This window comes from Corylus avellana, chromosome ca7 (genome assembly GCF_901000735.1).
Source record: "Corylus avellana chromosome ca7, CavTom2PMs-1.0".
NCBI classification, from domain to species: domain Eukaryota; kingdom Viridiplantae; phylum Streptophyta; class Magnoliopsida; order Fagales; family Betulaceae; genus Corylus; species Corylus avellana.
The window spans coordinates 8,713,767-8,733,357 of NC_081547.1; the positions used below are offsets into that span (position 1 = coordinate 8,713,767).

General features: G+C 35.5%; 1 protein-coding gene across 1 annotated transcript; it reads right to left on the bottom strand.

The window, feature by feature from the left end:
- Positions 1 to 6,949: 6,949 nt before the first annotated feature.
- Positions 6,950 to 8,729, bottom strand: LOC132188424 (transcription factor bHLH87). The gene is made up of 3 exons (XM_059602869.1): positions 8,519 to 8,729; positions 8,303 to 8,355; positions 6,950 to 8,171 (listed from the first exon to the last, which is right to left on the bottom strand). Exon 3 carries the CDS (start codon positions 8,085 to 8,087, stop codon positions 7,014 to 7,016), a length of 1,074 nt encoding a protein of 357 aa, XP_059458852.1. The 5' UTR covers positions 8,088 to 8,171; positions 8,303 to 8,355; positions 8,519 to 8,729; the 3' UTR covers positions 6,950 to 7,013.
- Positions 8,730 to 19,591: the final 10,862 nt, after the last annotated feature.

Genomic DNA, 19,591 nt, shown 5'->3' on the forward strand with positions numbered 1-19,591 from the left:
AGGAAATATTATTACGATTTTATTCATATGTATCAAATTGTCTATCACCTGATTTACCATTTAGCCATACGTTTATTAAAATTCATTTGTGAACACATTGCATACATGGTTGTTTAGTAAACACTGGAAGATAAGATAGATTTTCAAATAAAGAATGGCTCTAATCACAAATGGTCAATTTGCTTGAATTTACTGAGACTGTAGGCTCACTTATTTGCTAGTGTAATCATGGATTCAATTGGCGTAATCCACCAAACACAATTATTGCAGGATTAGTTGAGGTGATTGATGATAGAGATCTTCTTGGGACTTTCACCCTTGAGGCTTACAGGAGGCTTCTACTTTTGAAGAGCTATATTGCCATAAGTTAGTATGGTTAGTTTAGTTGTATTTATGATGCATGTGACTCATTGTATTATGGATAAAGTTTGTGATGTCATAATGATATATAATAGAAGCTCTGGTATGTATTTATTAGTGAGTGTATGTTATAAAAAGAAAAGAAAATTTTATTATTGGTTTTCTGTTGTGTTATTTACAGTAAGGAAAAAGTAGTAGTATCACATAAGAATTTACATAATTCCACTTACAGCTTGCCTGGTAAAGTCAGGGCGCTACACTTGGTTAGAGTCATCTATTGAAGTTAAGTAGATAACAGATGTATTTTACTTATTGAGCAGAAGAATAGTTTTTAAAATGTTCAAAACATTTTACAAATGTTTTACTCGACCTGGTGATATTTTATAACCTCATCCATTGCTGATAATTCTGCCAGGAGTACGTTGACAAATTCCTTGAATGTCCCCTTTTTCGACTCCAGTAACACCCCCTTGATGCTACTTTCCTTACCCATCAGCTCATGTTTTGCTAAAAAGGGTTGACCATCCCTTTGTGAAGGTTTTGGTCCTACCTCTTGGCTAGAGAAGTTTTACTTTGTCAATCATGAAGCTGTATGTGTTCTTCTTTCCATCATAGACGGTAACTTTATCATGTTGCCATGGTCTTCCCAACAATAGGTGACATGTGTCTATATCGATCATATCACACCAAACCTTATCTCTATACTTAGTTCCAATGGAAAAGGACACTAGACAATGCTTAGAAACTGTTACCTTATTTCCTTTCTTGAGCCATTACAACTGGTAGGGTATAACGACTTAGGAAAAAGCGCTAGCCACATCTGCACTATTACCCCAAAAGGACTAATTAATTTGGAGCTTCCCTAAAATTCATTATAAAGCCAGTTTCACCTAGTAACTATGCAATGAGGGATTTAGCACACATGACTATCTTTATAAACCACCCACTCTATGTGGGCTTCCTCTCATGTCGCAAAATAGAGTGCGACAAGGCAAGAAGAACATTAATAGTTAGGAGAAACTATTGAAGCACATCAGAGCTGCATTCTCATCTTTATATCCAAACCATGTGCCAACAGTCACAAAGTCGGAGACAAGCATCTAGATTCGTGAACAAGTACATGGAAAAGTCCTACAAAGTGAGGACACATGTGGAGATGGCAGAACCCAACTACCAATCGGTCTCTCGATGCATTAGAGGTACGCGCCACAATTTCAAACTACATGCACCATCGGTGGCAAGGTCGTCAAGCTCATCATCGATTCTGGGAGTTGCAAGAATATCATTGCAAAGAAAGTAGTCCGAAAGTTGGGACTTAAGACCGAGAGACATCCTACTCCCAATGTAACGACCCAGGGAAAAGCGCTAGCCACATCTGCGCTATCACCCCAAAATGATTAGTCAATTTGGAGCTTCTCTAGAATTTATTATAAAGTTCAGTTTCTCCTAGTAACTAGGCAATGTAGGACTTAGTACACATGACTATCTTTATAAACTACCCACTCTATGTGGGCTTCTTCTCATCTTCCCAATATGGGACCGGGGTGTTACAAACTCCCCCTTTTAAATTCCTGATGTCCTCTTCAAGGCCACATCATGTAGTGCTCTAATAACACATGACCTGGCGTTACTAGGTGGCTCTGATACCATTTATAACAACCTAGAAAAAAGCGCTAGCCACATCTACGCTATCACCTCAAAATGACTAGTCAATTTGGAGCTTCCCTATAATTCATTATAAAGCCCACTTTCACCTAGTAACTAGACAATGTGAGACTTAGCACCTATGACTATCTTTATAAACTACACACTCTATGTGGGCTTCTTCTCATCTTCCCAATATGGGACCGGGGTGTTACAACGACGCAGTAGTTTTCCCCCGTAATTTGGTTGCTACTAGAGAGACCCTTCGTTCATCAGGCAACTCCTTAAAGTCGAGGATCTCTCTGACAGCAGCCACCCAATCAAGGAATTCTTTAGGCCGCAAGCAAATTTGGAACTCCAGAATCTTGAGATTAAATCCGGCATCCCATCGAATAGAATGAGCTTGCGTCGTAGGATACCTCCCCCGCACTTCGCACCATGCAAAATTATTGATAAGTTCACTTTCAACGATATTCTCGTAATCTGCCTCTGCGTACTGCAAACTTAGTTGACGACGACAACCATTTGGACCACCCATGTCGGCAAATTGATCGGTAACAACCTCGTACTAGGTGTGCATCTGCTCCCTTCTCTGCAAGGCCATACTAGCAAATTGATCCTCCATGTCCTGCAAATGAATCATCAATTGATCCTTACGTGATGTCTCATCGCGCTCTTACACATCGTTCAAGAATGCAAAACGGTTGCCCCTTCCTCATCCTTGTGGAGCCATAGAAAGTAATCTGGGCTCTAATAACAACTGATGCATCGTGTCATTGTGGGTCGCAATTAAAAACAATAAACAAGTAACAATTCTTCTTAAAAACCTTGAGTCTATCAAGTATTCAATGACAAAATATAAAAGAAATTGCAACTCTGAACTTTCTTATTGAAAAACTAAATAGTTACCACAATGCTACATTCTTGGGTCTATAAAACATGTATTTATAGGTCCCAACCTCCTAACCTTAGTAGTAATAGTAAATAAGTTGGTTTAAAAAAACTGTGTTGTTCGTTGAACCGGAACATAGGCTCATTCAAATGCTCTTGATATAAAATTTAACGAAAACACAACTTTTATTCCTCATTTGCACACTTGTTCGAACAGGCTAGTGAACGAGAGCTTATGTGACTTCCTTGGACTGTCTCGGTGCAAGCTCATTCGGACGAGCTAGCGAACGATAGCTTTTCTGACTCCCTTGGAACGTCACGTTTGCAAGCTCATTTGAACGAGCTAGCGAGCGAGAGCTTTTGTGATTTTTTTTTAAACATGTTGTTTTGACCCAAAACACATTGGAATTAGCAAAATCTCATGAAACATGACTTTGTAGATATTTGAATTTTCTTTCCAACACCAAGAAGCTTGCTTCAATTTGATGTTCGAAACTTGAGATATGAGCTTTTTAGTAAAGCAGGCCAAGTGTGAATTCTACACTACATCAATAAATATAGAAATCATTAACTTTTCACATGCACTAAGTCGACTGTCCATTTTCTGTCATGAGTGTACAATAACACTTGACTTTACGCTGCTCTAAAATTATTTCTGTATCTGATGGAGTAAACACTGTAAATATGTAAAATATATATTTTGTGAGGTAGTTCCTCAAAAAAACTAATTTCCTCAATCCCCTTCCTCCTCACAAACTGGGATCCCGAATCAATGTTTATGCTACTTGTTAATTAAAGACATATATAGCAGTGAAGTGACCCAGTTTTAGCTGACCCACGAACTGGGTTTGTTGTTACCCAAATGTTAACCATTTCCTCCATTTTTTGTTTGTGGAGGACTTATGGTGAAGAATTAGGAGCCTAAATATGTCACAATTAAGTAGTATTTTATGATTTTTTTTTATTTTTATTTATTTATTTTGGTTTTTGGTTTTGTTTAATGTTGGTTTAATTCGATTTACCCTTCACTTCCAAAAAAAAAAAAAAAAAAAATTTACCCACAGAGAAATACTAGGTGTACTAATTAACTTTTATATTAACAGAGGTTTATTAAACTAATGTGTAGCTCATTCATAATTGGTACTTGTTACATAGGGCTGAAATTTAAAACCGCCTAACCGCTATAATCACTAACCGCTAGCCGTCTAACCGCCTAACCGCTTTGAAAGCGGTTAGTAAAAACCGCTAACCGCCTAGGCGGTTGTGGAAACCCGCTAACCGCTAACCGTTTTTTTTAAATATAATATATATTTATATTATATATATATTTCATATAATAAATTACAATGAGGCGTTATAGCATAGTGGTACATGTGCAAGTTTTTCAACAAAACTTCCGGGTTCGATTCCCCCTAACATCAGTTTTATTATTATTAATTTTTTATTATATATTCCTCTCTTTTCTAACCCTAAAATCCGAAGCTCCTTCTCCCTGCATCTGCGATTCTAAATCCGAAGCTCCTTCTCCTTCTCCTTGCATCTACGAGACTGCGGCTCTGCCTCTCAAGTTCTCAACTCTCAAGCCTGCCTCGCCTGCCTCACTCTAACAATGTTCTATTTCTCTTAATTAATTTTTTTGTTTTTCTCTAATGAATGAGCTACACATCAATTTAATTATTAAACTTCTGTTAATAAAAGAGTTAATACCCTTAGCATTTCTCTTACCCAAATGTTACTATGCTACAAAAATCAACCGTTATTTGAATTTAATGAATCCTCCTATAACTTTTTATTTTATTTTATTTTGTTTTGTTTTTTGTTTTTTGTTTTTTTCCCTCTAAACAGGAACATTTGAGTCAACCATTTCCAACATCTTGCGGCACCTTACCTCAAGAATGAAGGTAGGTCTTTGATCGAGTGGGCTGGGCTCGTCCAATTAATGGGTCGTAAAATGTAACGTCTTCCCCTATACTTTGCCTCTATCAAAGAAGGTTAAAAAAACCGACAAATAAAAAACTTACAATTATCATTACTCTCAATGTTGGATTTTTAAATATCAGCTACTAAAATTTTCAACTAAATCCTAATAGAGGCCGCCAAAATGATTAAGATACTATGCTTTTATTTTATTTTTAAATAAAATAAAATTAAAAAAGAATAAAAAATTAAAAAAAAAAAAAAAGGAGCGTTGAATATTAGATGACCCGCGACAGCCCGGCGTGGGTCACCTAACTTACCATCCATTTTTGTTCAAAAAAGGTTTTAAGAGAATACATGAATATAAGAGATATTTCACTTATTAGCGATTTGATAATTAATACAAAATCCTAACGATAAGAATAACATTAAATTGCAATTATTTCAAAACCTTTGTACAGTTTGGAAGAAAGTGAAGTTCAAAACAAAAAAAAAAAAAAAAAATTGAAGAGCAATGCATATATACAAGCGACTTGAGGACAGTTGCTGCTAGCTGTAAGCAATCAAAAAAAGACACCTGGAGATCTGTACAGTTAAGAAGATGACTTGTCCTTTAATTGAGCTACATGCATGTAGCTGTCCTCAGCAGAACAACAGCTCTACATACATCGCAACTGTATGACAAAGTCAAAAAGCCTACAAATTATGAATGTGTAAAGATATATATACATACACACACGCAAACTGGTTATCTTTATCTTGAGAGCTAGCTTTTGTTGAATTAGAAATACAAGAAGAAAAAGCCAACCGGGAGATCTGGCTTGTTTTTGGCAACAGAAAGTCTAAATTTAGCAAACAATTCCAACCACAATAACCTCTTTCATCCAATCAAAACCAACTTTTTTCCCAAACCTTAAAGACCATGCCAAACAAGACAACATATGCATTAAAGCCTATGACTCCAACATGATCACCATTTGGGTGTTTGTCGTCACCATAAACAATCTTAATTATAAAATGCATATATATATATATATATATATGCCTCTCGAATGAATTTGAACCGTTGAAAAAATTGCAACATGCTTGATCTTATTAACAAGACTAACTAAAAATTAATATCATGTTCATCTTTATTATAATATGATTAGTTGCATAAGCCATGGATTTTGGAGTTTTTAAATGGGGAGAAGAATTTTATGCCGCCTGCCAAAAAAGAAGCATAAACACGTGCTGAGCAATGAGGTTGGGGGTGATTTTCAAGGGCACGCTTTGGGTTGAATCAAGGAGACAGGACCACTGCTGGGGCTCACAAGTTTTAAGAGAATGTCTCTTGCATTGGTTAGCTAACAAATAATTACGTAATAAAAAACCATAAAGATGAACAAGAAAGTGAGATTTAACTGCATAGATCACATAATTAAGCAATTATATAATAACAAAGTGAGAATCACTTTCTTGCCCTTCATCTTAATCATAAGTGTTATAATTGCTAAGCCTTTCTGCGCAGAAAAGGGTCATGATGAATAACTCAAATATGCCCAGCCTTATAATGTGATCACTTCCACTACAATCATGCATCTTCCCTGGCTCAAAGAACAAAACATAATAATACTGGAAGCAGCAAAACTACTACTTAAAATGGCGTAGCCAAACAACTCTCTTTGGGTGGTGGTGGGTCTCATACATGATGATATTACATAACTTGAAAAAAACAAAAAAAAAAAAAAAAAAAAAAAAAATTGGAAAAGAGAGAGAGAGAAGAAGAAGCCATTAAGAGTTTTGAACTCTATATCACAGGGGTCATGGATTAGATCTTCAGTGCTTTTAGCTAGAAAAGGGGATTTGGATTTTAATCATTGGTGCTGAAATGATGATGAACATGATTAGGGGTCTTTGGTTAAAGCTTCTTAATGCATTTTAAGGGATTTGATAGTCCTAGCTATTGGCCATTTTTTTTTTCTTTTTTCTTTTTTGGGTCTGGTCTGGGTTTAGTTTAGTTTAGTTTTTTTTTTTTTTTTTTCACATAAATGATATTTAGTTAACTTTCATACAATTGTCATATTAATGAGACAACGTGGCAGTAAAAATCAGTCATTGATTTTTTTTTTTTTGTTACAAAGCTCTTGTTGATTTTCCAAAGTTAATTTTTACTGCCACGTTATCCTAGTCGTACAACAGTCTACTAAATAACATTGTGATCAACCGGTTGAATGGTGGATATGGTTAGGGTTTTGGAGTGGTAAATGGATTTGCATGGGAAACGAGGGGTTGAAAGAAAAAGCAAAGTCAGTAGAGGGACAATTGATTGAGTCAAGTTTGTGGCCTAGATTTTCTAGTGCTTTGACTTGTGACCTGAGAAACTTGAGGTAGTTTGCAGCCTCATCAAGCATTGATGCAGTGTCCATCTTGCTCCCACCGGGGACCAGCCTCTGCAAAACCCTAATTCTCTCACTAATCCTCTCCCTCCTTTGCCTTGCTGCCACAGTTTGAGGATCCATTGATATTCTCACATTCTTCCTCCTCGGCTTCTCCACCACCTCCAGGCCTAAGTTCACCGGCCTAAAAGCCGCGGCCCGATAAATCATCTCCTTCATCTGTGCAATGGCCTCTGGATCAGGCTCCTCCATGGAAGAGGACACCGATGAATTTGTCTGTTGGAAGTTGATGTTGGATGTCCTCGGACTCTTCTCCGATCTGGGTTTCTTCGGTTTTGGCGGATTCTCAGATATGATTTGAAACTTTCCATGGTTGTTGACATAAAGATCCGAGGATGTTTGAGACACTGCCTCGTCCAGCTCACTCACTTTGCAGTTCATGTCTTTGTTTCTCACATAATTGGGAGCAGTATTCTCGGATTCCCCTGACGAAACTGCAGCAGTACTGCCGCCAGAACCGAAGTTCCATAAGTTTCTGCAGTCGGAGAAAATCATGGAAATTCTGTCATCTTCCACCGACGTGTCTGATTTGCTATTGGCAGCCGACAGCAGGCAATCCAGAGACTCAAGAGAGCATGTTGTTGCCGGAGCCTTGCCAGTTTGTGATTGTTTTGCGAGGCTGAAATCAGACATGAAACTGCTCAAAGGGTTGATGATATTGGAAGGCCTATTGATCAAAGTGGAAGGACAGAATTGAGATGTTTGAGGCTCTTGCAGCTCCCCGATTGGATGTAAAACAAAGGTTTCTTCAACATGTTGCTGATGATTATTACTCCACATGGATGCTGCGTTTGTTACAAGTACTTGTGAGCCATCATCCCAACCCAAACCGTCCATTCTTAAAAAAGTGTCAGATTATATATATGACAAATCTCCAAAATATTATAAGATGATGATGAAAAGCGCTTGTCTTTCCAACACCTGCAAAAAAATCCACATTGAGGAAGACATGAATGTTATAAGATAAATCAAGAAAAAACCTACAAGTCAAACATCATTGCTATAAGGAGAAATTAATTAATTAATTTGTAAAGAATAAAAATATGACATACCAATATTTCCAGATTCAGCTGTTGGAATTCGAACTAATCCGATACCATGAAAACTGTGATCAGAGGAACAGAAAAACAAGTGCAAACGTCAACCGTTATAGCTAGCAGAGACAATCCCAAAGAAACGGCTTCATCATCAAGAACTCACACAAAAAAAGATAAAAAATAAAAAATAAAAGCATCCCAATAAAGAAAAAGAAGGAAGATTAATTTTACCTTGAGCTGCCATGGAGAAGCTAGAAGTAGTATTGATGTACAGTGGTATGTTAATTGGAATGCTTATATAGAGATCATGGGAAGAAGAAAACGTCAAATTTTATAGTGCAACAAATGTTGGTTACAGAGGTTTGAAGATGAATGGTGTGAGAAAAGGAGAAGCCCAATAAAATATAGTTTGAAACAGTTGAAAGAAGTATAATGGGGTTTGAAAAAGATAAGGCTTTTTGGTCAGTTTGGTGGGGGTGTAAGAGTATATTTTTGCAGATGGGGAGCATGAGATTTCAGAGAAGGATTTTTAAATGGTATGTAGTTAAATTGTTTAATATATATTGATTAATGTATTGTTTTAGTGGGGGGAAAGCTCTGACCATCTTTTGTAGCTTATTCTCTTCCATGCGCACTGTAAAGTTTCAGCAAAACTGCAGTGAGAATGAAATGAAAGCATCTTTTAACAGTACCACTTTCTTCCTAAAAGGATTTCCTTTAATCATAGTTTTAATCATAACCTTTACTGCCTCACTTTCTACTACAGTACTACTTTCACTTGGTGAACATATATATACATGGTACAACTCTCTTCCCATCGAAAAGATCGATCTCCGGTTTTTTTTTTTTTTTTTTTTTGTTAACAGTCCATCGATATCATGGGTTTAAAGCTTCATTGAATTATATAAACACATGAAATCCGACTGGGGGTCTTAATTAATAAAGATGTTACTTTTTGTATTATGATATAAATTAAACGAGTAAAGAAAAAATTCACATACTCTCTTCAAATTATGATTTAATTGTTAATATTTTTCCAAACTAAATTGTTAATGTTCTCATCAAAATATCAAAAATTATCCATATCTTTCAATAACAAAAATACTATTAATAAAATAAAAGTAAAAATCGAAAGAAAAGAAAAGGCTGGAATAGGGAGCAATGGCCTGTTCCAGCCTCGACCTTTCTAGAAAAAATATAGTTTTCAGTTTTTATGTTTTTTAGAAAAAAAGAAAATTATAGAAGTATTTTTATCTTATTAAGTTTTTTTTGATCTTTTTGTTGGTGGGATAGTGACGCAATCGAAATGGAGTGGTAAAGTAATTAAAGAGGGTGAAAATTTGAAGAAATAAGTGAACTTTTCCAAGTTTTAGACATCTTTTGTCGGTATGTTATATTGTTTGTGTGGAAAAAGTCACCCATCCAAGAAACGTACAAAAACAATGTAACGTCAGTTTGTACATGTGTAACGTACGTTCTATATATATAATATAACGGACCCAATAAATGCTTAAGCTTCCTCAACTACAATATAGCTAAGCTAGGTAGATTAAATATGAACCATTAATTGTGGATGACAGTGAGATCCTACATTTTACCACAACAATAACATTAAAAAAAACAAAACAATTATAACATAGAAAACATGAAAAACTTGAACAGGATCTGCAGGCATGATTATTCAGGATCGCTGTTTTGAACATTAGACTGGTAGTGGGAGGTTTAAGCATAAAAGATATTGCCAGGCCAGAGAAGAAGATAGCGAAAGCTAGCAAGTTGCTAAAAGAATTTTGTCTCTTCGAAACCATTGTTTTTCATTTTTTCCTTTCTTAACTTTATTATATATACTGTGAGAGAGAGAGAGAGAGAAAGGCATCAGCTGGGTTCTGAGACCTACCCACATGCGCCCCATGATTACACCTCAGTGAATGGGTTCCCATGGCAGTTGTTTAACATCTCTTATTGTCAACTCTCATGTTTTTCTTCACCTGCTTGGCAGATGAGGATATATAAAAAGTAAAACTTAGATTTCTTGAGAGAGATCATTGAAAAGCCCCAGAGAGAGAGAGAGCAATACAGAGAGAAAATAACTACAGATTATAAGTGGCTTTCAATTACCTTGAAGTAAGAGGCTTGAACCCCTTCTTTTTGTTTTTCTTTTTCGTTTCTTTGCTGGCAAAATTGATAAAAAAACTAAAAGACAGAAAGAATGGAGAAGTAAAATGTTCAAGAAGAAATGAAAAACCAAATAATGTGAACAAACTGGTTGTGCTAGAGACAACTTGTTTAGGAGAGGGGATTCATCAAAAATTCCCTTGGTAGGTTGACTAGCGATGGGCCATTTGTCACCAAATTTGACCCTATTCCTGTAAAGTTTAAATCAAGTTGTCAATTACGGCCTGTCAAATTGGAATATAGCCTAGAAAGGGTCTTTTTCAATTTTAATATGCATGTAAGATGGAAAAAATTAAAAAATGGGAGATTTCGAGAATGCTTCTAAACACATTAATTGTAGGAAGCGGCAAGCTCTATCTTGGGTTTGATTGAATATTAAGGGATAAATGCAAAATTGGTCCTTGTGGTTGGCCTAATTTACAAATCACTCCATGTGGTTTAAAAAATAATTTATAAGTCTCTAGAGTAAGCCAAAATAACATTTTATTCCCTGAACTCATTTTCCATTAAATGATTTAATAGAAACCATTACATTGCCACATCACATCCAATAAAAATAAGGCACGTGTTCTTTTTTATTTATGTTTTTAAAAAATGACAAATAAGCTTTTCCACGTCATTTTGAAGCTCCAACACATATTCCACGTCAAATTAAATAAATCTAATTCCTCTATATCCACTGTGCCTCCGTCGTCTTCATCTTCCCCAATGATTATTGCCGTCGTCTTCATCTACGTCTGAGATTTGGGCATCTGCGTTTTTTGGCAATGCTTTCTATGGAAACAATCTCTCCCTCTCTGTGTCTAATTTTTTTGTTTTTGTTCTATGGCAAGTGCTTTCTGGTTTGTGTTAAATAGATATTGAAAGATGGTGGCTTTAAAAAGCAAACCATAGGTTCATCTTTTAAAAATTAATCTCTTTTTTTAGATATGCAATTTTTTATTTTTTATTTTTTTATCTTTTGTGGGCTTGCTTTGTCCCTTAGTGCATGTGCATGTGTAAGATGGTGCTTGTGTTTGTAGGAATATTCATGTGTGGATGTAAGTCTTAACAAAAACAGATGAAGATGACGGCAAAAATTGTTGGGGAAGACGAAGATGACGGCGGCACAAGAGATATAGAGGGATTAGGATTATTTAATTTGACATGAAATGTGTGTTGGAGCCTCAAAATGATGTGAAAAAGCTTGTTTGTAATTTTTTAAAAGCATAAATAAATTGGGTATGATGTGGCAATTTAATAGTTTCTGTTAAGTCATTTAATGGAAAATGAGTTCAGGGAGTAAAATATTATTTTGGCCTACCCTAGAGATCTATAAATTATTTTTTAAACCACAAGAAGAGATTTGTAAATTAGACTAACCACAGGGACCAATTTTACATTTATCCCGAATATTAATTATGGGTTTTGGAGTCATCTGGTAATATAGAGGGGAAAAAGTTTTCCTTTAAACAGTATTAAGAGTATACGATTCTATAGCACCCACAATCCTCTATGTTATGATTCTAAGCATCTCATATGGCTTAAGTGCATTAATCTTAACTACATAAAAAAATAAAAAATAAAAAATCTTAACCATGCATGTGTATGTATATATGTTCTTGGGCGCCATACCATTCCAAGCCAATTTTCAAATGTTATTTTGACCCAATGTTGGTATCATTTGGTATTAATATTAACTACCACGTTAAATATGGGATCAGACACAATTCGTCGAGTATAGGATCAATTGGCTTGTGGCTTTGTGGTTGAGTATGCATGGAGGAGTCAACCAATAGGCTAGATTAAAATGCCTTAATACAATGTATGAACACCATATTAAGTCATTGAATATAGATAGATGAATAGTGCCGCTAAAAAAGAAAGGACTACCATCAGTTTAGTGTCAATAGAATGGGCTGTTGTGAGCGTCGATTGTGGAGAGTGATGGTATCTTGACATAAGGTGGAATTCACATTTGACTGGTTTTACTAAAAAGGTCATATCTCTAATTTCGGACATCGGATTGGAGCAGGTTTGGTGGCATTTGAAAGCTAATTCAAATATCTACAAAGTCATGTTTCAAGAGGTTTTGCTAATTCCAATATTTACTGGGTCAAAACCAGCTATTCAGAAAGAAGTCACTAAAGCCCTCATTCGCTAGCCCATCTGAACGAGCTTGCAAACTAAGCATTTTAGGGGAGTCACATATGCCTTCGTTCGCTAGCCCGTCCGAACGAGCTTGCAAACAAGAAATAAAAGTTATATTTTCTTTAGTTTTATCCCACCGTGTTCAAACTAGTATATGTTACGTGCAAACGAGTAGCGCAATTTTGTTAAACCGACTTATTTACTATTACTACTAGGGTTAGGAATTTGGAGCCTATAAATACATGTTTTATAGACCCAAGAAGGTAGCTTTGTGATAATTATTCAGTTTTCAATAAGAAAGCTTAGAGTTTAAGTATGTTTTATGTTTTGTCCTTGAATTGTTGATAGACTCAAAGTTTTTAAGAAAAATTGTTACTTACTTGTTGTTTGTCTTTGCATCATATGTTACAGTTCTAAGCATTCTACACAACTTAAGTGCAATTATAATCATGTATATATAAGCTCAAGCCTCTCCTCCCAAGCTGATTTTAACGATAACTAGTTTTACTCAAAATTTGTATCATTATAGAGTTAGGTTTGTTAACTTAGTTGCCTCAAAGGTGTAAAGGTCATAAATATGAACAATAGAGCACTAAACAATACATTAAATGCATGAGCTTAAAAGCTTTTACTAAAGACAAATTCGAAAATTTAAAGGTCTAAACATGGAATGATAAAAGAGTGGAAATTTTTCTCTCTTATTCCCTTAGGCACTTATTGAAAATAGGTCAATCTTAAAACATAGCATGACATGAAATGATATCCCCCATCTAAGTTTCATCCGGCCTCCTTCTACATTTCATCCTGTCTTGAAAACATGAAAACAAAACGAATTAGCGAAAAATCTCACTAACTAATATTCCCAAACAATTTAAAAGTGGTTTGGTAAAAATCTTTTCTTTAAAATTTTTTCCTTGAAACATAATTTAGCATAAAAGATTATTAAACTATTCTTCGAAAAACCATCTTTGAAAACAATGACTTCAACATCAAAAAAGAAATTCCTAATCAATTTCTTCATAAAATCTCTTGCCCATGTTATACTATAGGTAAAAAAAAAAAAAAAAAAACTTCCTTTTGAAAATGTACTTGAAAAATATTTCATTGACTATATAAGGAAACAAACTTAAAATTCCTTCTTCATAACATCTCTTAAGAATTTCCTTTATTATTCTCTTACTATGGCTTATGCATACCGTTACACCCTGCATGCATGCTATGTTTGTGTGATCTTCCTTCTAGATCATGGCATCATATGCGGCCAAGGATATGCCCTTTGACTAGCTAATTAACTTTAGGTGCACTCAGCTTGACAAATATGGTGGTGAATTACTTTATGGCGGTTGCACTCCATCCCAACTCTAGTACCATGTTATGCCTTCTCTAATCTCTTAGATCAAATATGTATATAAATGTCGACCGCATCTTCATATGCCCATCATTTTCTTTCTCTTTTTTAAACTTTTATCTTACAATTTGGAGGCAATATGAGAGATGGATATTTTCTCTTCTTAAAAATAATTCATTTCTTTCTCTTAGAAACATATGAGTACCATGTGTATATAAATAACATCATATCATTTTTAAACTTTAACATAACACATGTTAACATATAAACAACATAAACCATTTTATAGCATGTATAAACTAAATCATAACATGAAAATATTTTCATAACTTGGATAGAATCATAACCTTTATATATCCAAGTATAGCATAACACATGTATATATGTAGAAGGGGTAAGAAATATCATTTACCTACGTTTCAAATATATATATATCTTAGCTACAAATATTAGACCAACCGACTTCTCAGAACTTGAGTCCAAGTTCCTAAATGTCAGTCCTATCTTTCGAAGTCTAAACAATTAGAAGTTGGTTTTAAAATAAGAACTCTCATGGCTTTTCCCCCTTCTAAAATTATTCTTTCTATAAAAATAGGCTTAGAGCTTAATTCTAATAATAATAATAATAATAAATACCAGCTTAAAAATTAAAAATTAGGAAAAAGTTGCCGATGTATGTACGAGTTTTGGTGTTATTGTGCTCTTGAGAAATTTAGAGGAAAAATTAAGAGAATGAGGCAATTTTATAAGTTTTAGAAATGCAAGGCAGAAGTAATGTCTTGAACACAAGCTCTTTCAAAAAACGTTATAATAAGATCGTGGCAATGGGTTGTAGGGTGCTAGTGGCACCTTGATGCTGGACTTGGAAATTAAAAGAATGAGGCAATTTTATAAGTTTTAGAAATGCAAGGCAGAATTAATGTCTTGAACACAAGCCCTTTCAAAAAACGTTATAATGAGATCATGGCAGTGGGTAGTAGGGTGCTAGTGGCGCCTTGATGCTGGACTTGGCACTTAGCACGGAACATCGGAGCAGTCAAATCATGACCATTTATTTTTGGACGATTAAGATCATATGATCTGGTAGATTGATCTGGATCATAGAATACTTCTAAGCTAGATCTAACGGTTCAATATGCTGTACCATTAGTAAAGTCAATTGTAATATAAAATTAAGTTTGATTTATAGGTTGAGATTAAGTGACAATTTGATGCAGCTTAGGATTGTGATGGACAAGAATTAACAGCAAGTAGAAGGGATAAATACTCTTGTGATTGTGAGACTATCAACAAATCAAATAAATGTTCTTAAAACAATAGATGCTATCTAAGGTTTAAGGAAATAAAACAAAAGAAACTAAACTCTGAGTATTCTTATTGAAGAAAACCATATAATAATCAAAAGCTACGTTCTCACAGTTATAAGCATGTATTTATAGTCCCTAAGAGTCCTAAACCTAGAAGGAAATAGATTTAAAGTTGGTTTAAACTATAGCTACGCTGGTCGTCTGGACGAGATATAGGGCCATTTAGCCGGGCAAGCGAAAAAGCAGTAAAATTGTAGAAAATAACATAGGCGTCCGGACTTGCGGTAGACGAACCCCAGACGAGGACTCTCGGATTGGACTCCGTCTGGACGAGATTGCAGACGAGCTCCAGACGAGAACTCTTGGGTTGAGCCTCATTCGGACTTGAGGCAAACGAGCTTTAGACAAAGCTCTCGGGATCACAGGCATTCGGGCGGATGCTCTCCTCGTCCGGACGGGCTTCTGCTTTCTTGCGCATTTGTGATCTAGTCTTGATTCTTCTGGGTGCCCCCACACTCACATCTGTTCGGGTCTTCTTCGTGTAGTCCAGAGCACTCCAGCACTCCTATCTACATCACAATTACTAATAATTACAATCTAACAATTATAATTAAATATTCGTTAATAATATTTAATATAAATGTCAAAACTAAGTATCTGTTAAGATCTACTAGTCATATTTTAATAATTGTTAAAACAATAGTTTATTGCTGTTAAAATAACAGTTTTTTTTTTTTTTTTTTAATTTCGAAATCAAGTGTATTTTTTTTTTTTTTTTTTACTAAGCCGTTTTTCTTTAGAGGAATCTTTCATATTCATTCATTAAAAAAAGATCAAGAGCATAAAGCTCTTACATCAGAGAGCACAAAGCTCTAATAAATCATAACCAAGGCTATGAAGTTACAACGTCATAGAGACAAATATAAAATCTTGCAATCAAGTTTTATGTATGACTTCAACATCCGCTAACCTAAGTCAAAACTTTAGTTATAGAATAGATTTGCTTCAGGTAGACTCAATCTAATATATAGGTAGACCATATTCCAACTTTTATTTTCTCGGCCATATATAAGAGCAAAACCCTTACACCGAAACTAATCCTCCTCGACCCAAAGGACAGGACAAAAACTATCACCCCAAAGATTGTTCATGAAAGTAGATTTAAGGAGAAGTCAAACCCTTTAAAAAAAAAAAAAAAAAAAATCAATAAACAATTACAACAGCTGAGGCGAGGGAGGCGAAGGGCGGCGTAGTATGGTGGAGGGCAGACGGAGGCAACGTGGCATAAGTAAAGGAATGACCGGAGCAACTGAACTAGTCGGAAAAACCAAAAAAAAAAAAAAAATCTGAAAAAGGAAAGGAAAAAAACAAGAAGGGGAGGAGAAGGAAAGAAGAGGGTAGTAGGGGGAGGGGAAAGGAGGAGGATCCTCCTCCCCACAGGTCTGGTTTTTCCTCTCTAGGTCTAGAGAGAAAAAAAAAAAAAAAATCAAATGTCTGTTAGTGAATAGACATAAATAGCTATTATCTTAACACTATAAAATTCTTTAATTTATTTGAACACCCAAAAAAAAAACCCTAGCAGAGCTTAAGGAAGTGTCGCACAGCTGAGGGAGAGGGGTTTCTCCCCCTCCCCCCCTCTTCTCTTTCCCCCTCTCTTTCCTTGATCTGTTCCCCCCTCTCTTCCCCATTTTCCTTCCCTCCCTCTCTTTTCATATCTGTGTTTCTTTTCTTTTTTGTGTTTGTTTTTGGATTTCGCTTTCTTTTTCCTGTTGTTGTTCTTTGTTTGCTTGTTTATTTTTTCTTGCTAGGTGTTTGTTTGGGCACACTTTGTGGGTGCCGCTCATGAGGGATTCACTCAAACTTCCCCCCAATTTCTCTGAGTGCGCCGCCGATCTCCTCCGCGCCAGCTTTGCCATTTACTGTCGTCTGCTGAGTCTTTCCACGCGTCCCCACCGCGATGTGCTTCCAACGCCATCTACGCATCGGTTTCCGACAAGCACGCGATCGGCTTTTTTTCCGGCTGCTGTCATCCACCTAGTGTGCTCTTATTTTTAAATTTTTAGTTGTATTGCTTTGATTTTTCCTGTATTTTTCTTGTTTTTCTTGCTGCTTGTAATAAGGCCATGTCCTCTCTTTTGATCTCTTCGCTTGTTATTTTGGTCCAGACCCCTGGGATTGTGGATGTGAACGATACCCTGGCTTTCAGGTTCAGGAGGATGTGTGTCGGCATGGGGTCCTTTTGATCCCAGGGTCGAGGAACAAGAGCTACCTATGCATTAGTTTGTGTCTGCCTAGCGTAGATCTGTTATTCCAATTGAAGATTAGTTATAGGTTAGTGGATGTTTGGCGTCTTTGATGTGTAATCTTTTAGTTACGACTTTGATCTTTTAGCTTAATTTGGCTAGGATATTTTAGAACGTTATGTTCTGTGATTGTAAGAGTTTTAATGCTCTGGATTCCTCTATTAATGAGATAAGAATGATTTTCCTTAAAAAAAAAAAGAAAAAAAAAAAAGAAAAAAAAACACTATAAATAGTCCACAAACAAGTTTTAAAACACCATATATATAGCGCTTCATTGTATCTAGACCAATATTTGTTGTAATTCTTTGCATACGAATATCAGAATTGGGGGGAAAAAATAATTTCTTAAGGAAAGTGACTTTGTAACTCATCTAAGGAGCATTTCTATTTTGTTTTATGTCATTTCATCTTTACTTTATTTAACAATTTCTTTATTGCTTTAATTAATTTGGCGATAGTCGCCATGGTTTGGAAGTTTTTATTTATTTACCTTCTTCTATGTGTTATTTGGAGTCCTAGGACATTTTTCCCTTGTTGCAATGTATATATATATATATATATATATTTAATCACTTGTAAATAACATAATTGCCTATAACAACATATATTAAGAATTTGAGGAAGTCGAATAAGTTCCTACTTTAGCCAAATGACTGTGAGAAAGTGAGAGTATATGTAGTATTACTCTATTCTATACTGTGAATTCAACATTTGCCTATTTAAGATAAAGGAATTTGGAGAAAGAAAAAAAATAAAAATATAAGAAATAAAATTTTCTCCTCCCTTTATCATGAACTTCGCGTAGCTTCCTTTTTCATCTAAATTCCCTCTATTATTATTATTATTATTATTTGAATTTTATTCAAGATTTTACCAAGTTCAATGAATTTTTCTATACTCTATTTTTTTAATAATTTTTATAACCTCGATAAATATCTAAACAAACACTTGTCAATTTATTTCCTTCTCCTCCCCTATTATTTATCCAAAAACTCCTAAAAAATTTATTATCTGGTGGGCCCCACTCTCGGGCCGTTGCGGTGATGAAGTGGTCCATTACTTTCTCTATCTCTCTAGAATGTCGAAATCTCAATGTCCCCTCCCGCGTTATTTCGGGCTTTCTACACAACGTAAGCAAATTCCTCACGGCTCGGCTCATGAGCAGCCGCTTGTGGTCCCTAAAGGGGGCTAAAACGCAACAAACCTAGGGCCCCACGTACGGCTCCCCTCTTCTATTATTACGGCGGACACGTGAAGTCGACGCTCCTGTGCACATGTGGCCCTCCACTATTGGCGGATCAACTGATGAGATAGCATTCTCCCACATGGGAAATGAGATTGGTGGAACTCGAACTGGGACCATCGGATTAAACATTATCCTCTACAATGCAGATGTTGCCATGGATTTTTCTCTTCTTCTTCTTTTATTTATTTATTTATACTGCCACTAGAAAAACATTTTGTAATAATCTCATCTGTATGTAGAGATATTAGAGTAGATCCTGAAAATCTTTTTTTATAATATGATAACATTTTTAAATGTATTGACACCCTTTTTTTCTTTTTGCATTCTGTGAAACAAGTGGTTATTGAGGAAAATAGTCAACACCCAATTTTGTTCATTCAGATGCAAAATATATATATATATATATATATATATATATATTCTAAACTTTTAAATGACGTGACATAATATACAGCGTTAAATACGACAAAAGAAAATCTAGACGCTTCACATAAAATGAAGTCGATCGTTTCAATTCGTGCAGGCTCGGTGATCCATGGAGCAGCATTGAGTACCCAAATAACCACATTAAATTCAGGATGGCCAAGTTGTCGGTATTATCCTACAAAAACATGGCCCATTGCCAGCTCTACTATTCGCTCTTTGACAACCCTTTCATTGGCTGTGTGCGGCTCCAGGCTCCTAGTAGAGATGTCAAACGGCATGTCGGCACAGAACAGATGTGACCAGTGGCCACCACCGTCGACGACTTGTCGCGGTCCACGAAATCCATCTCTATCACTTGGGTGGCAGCTA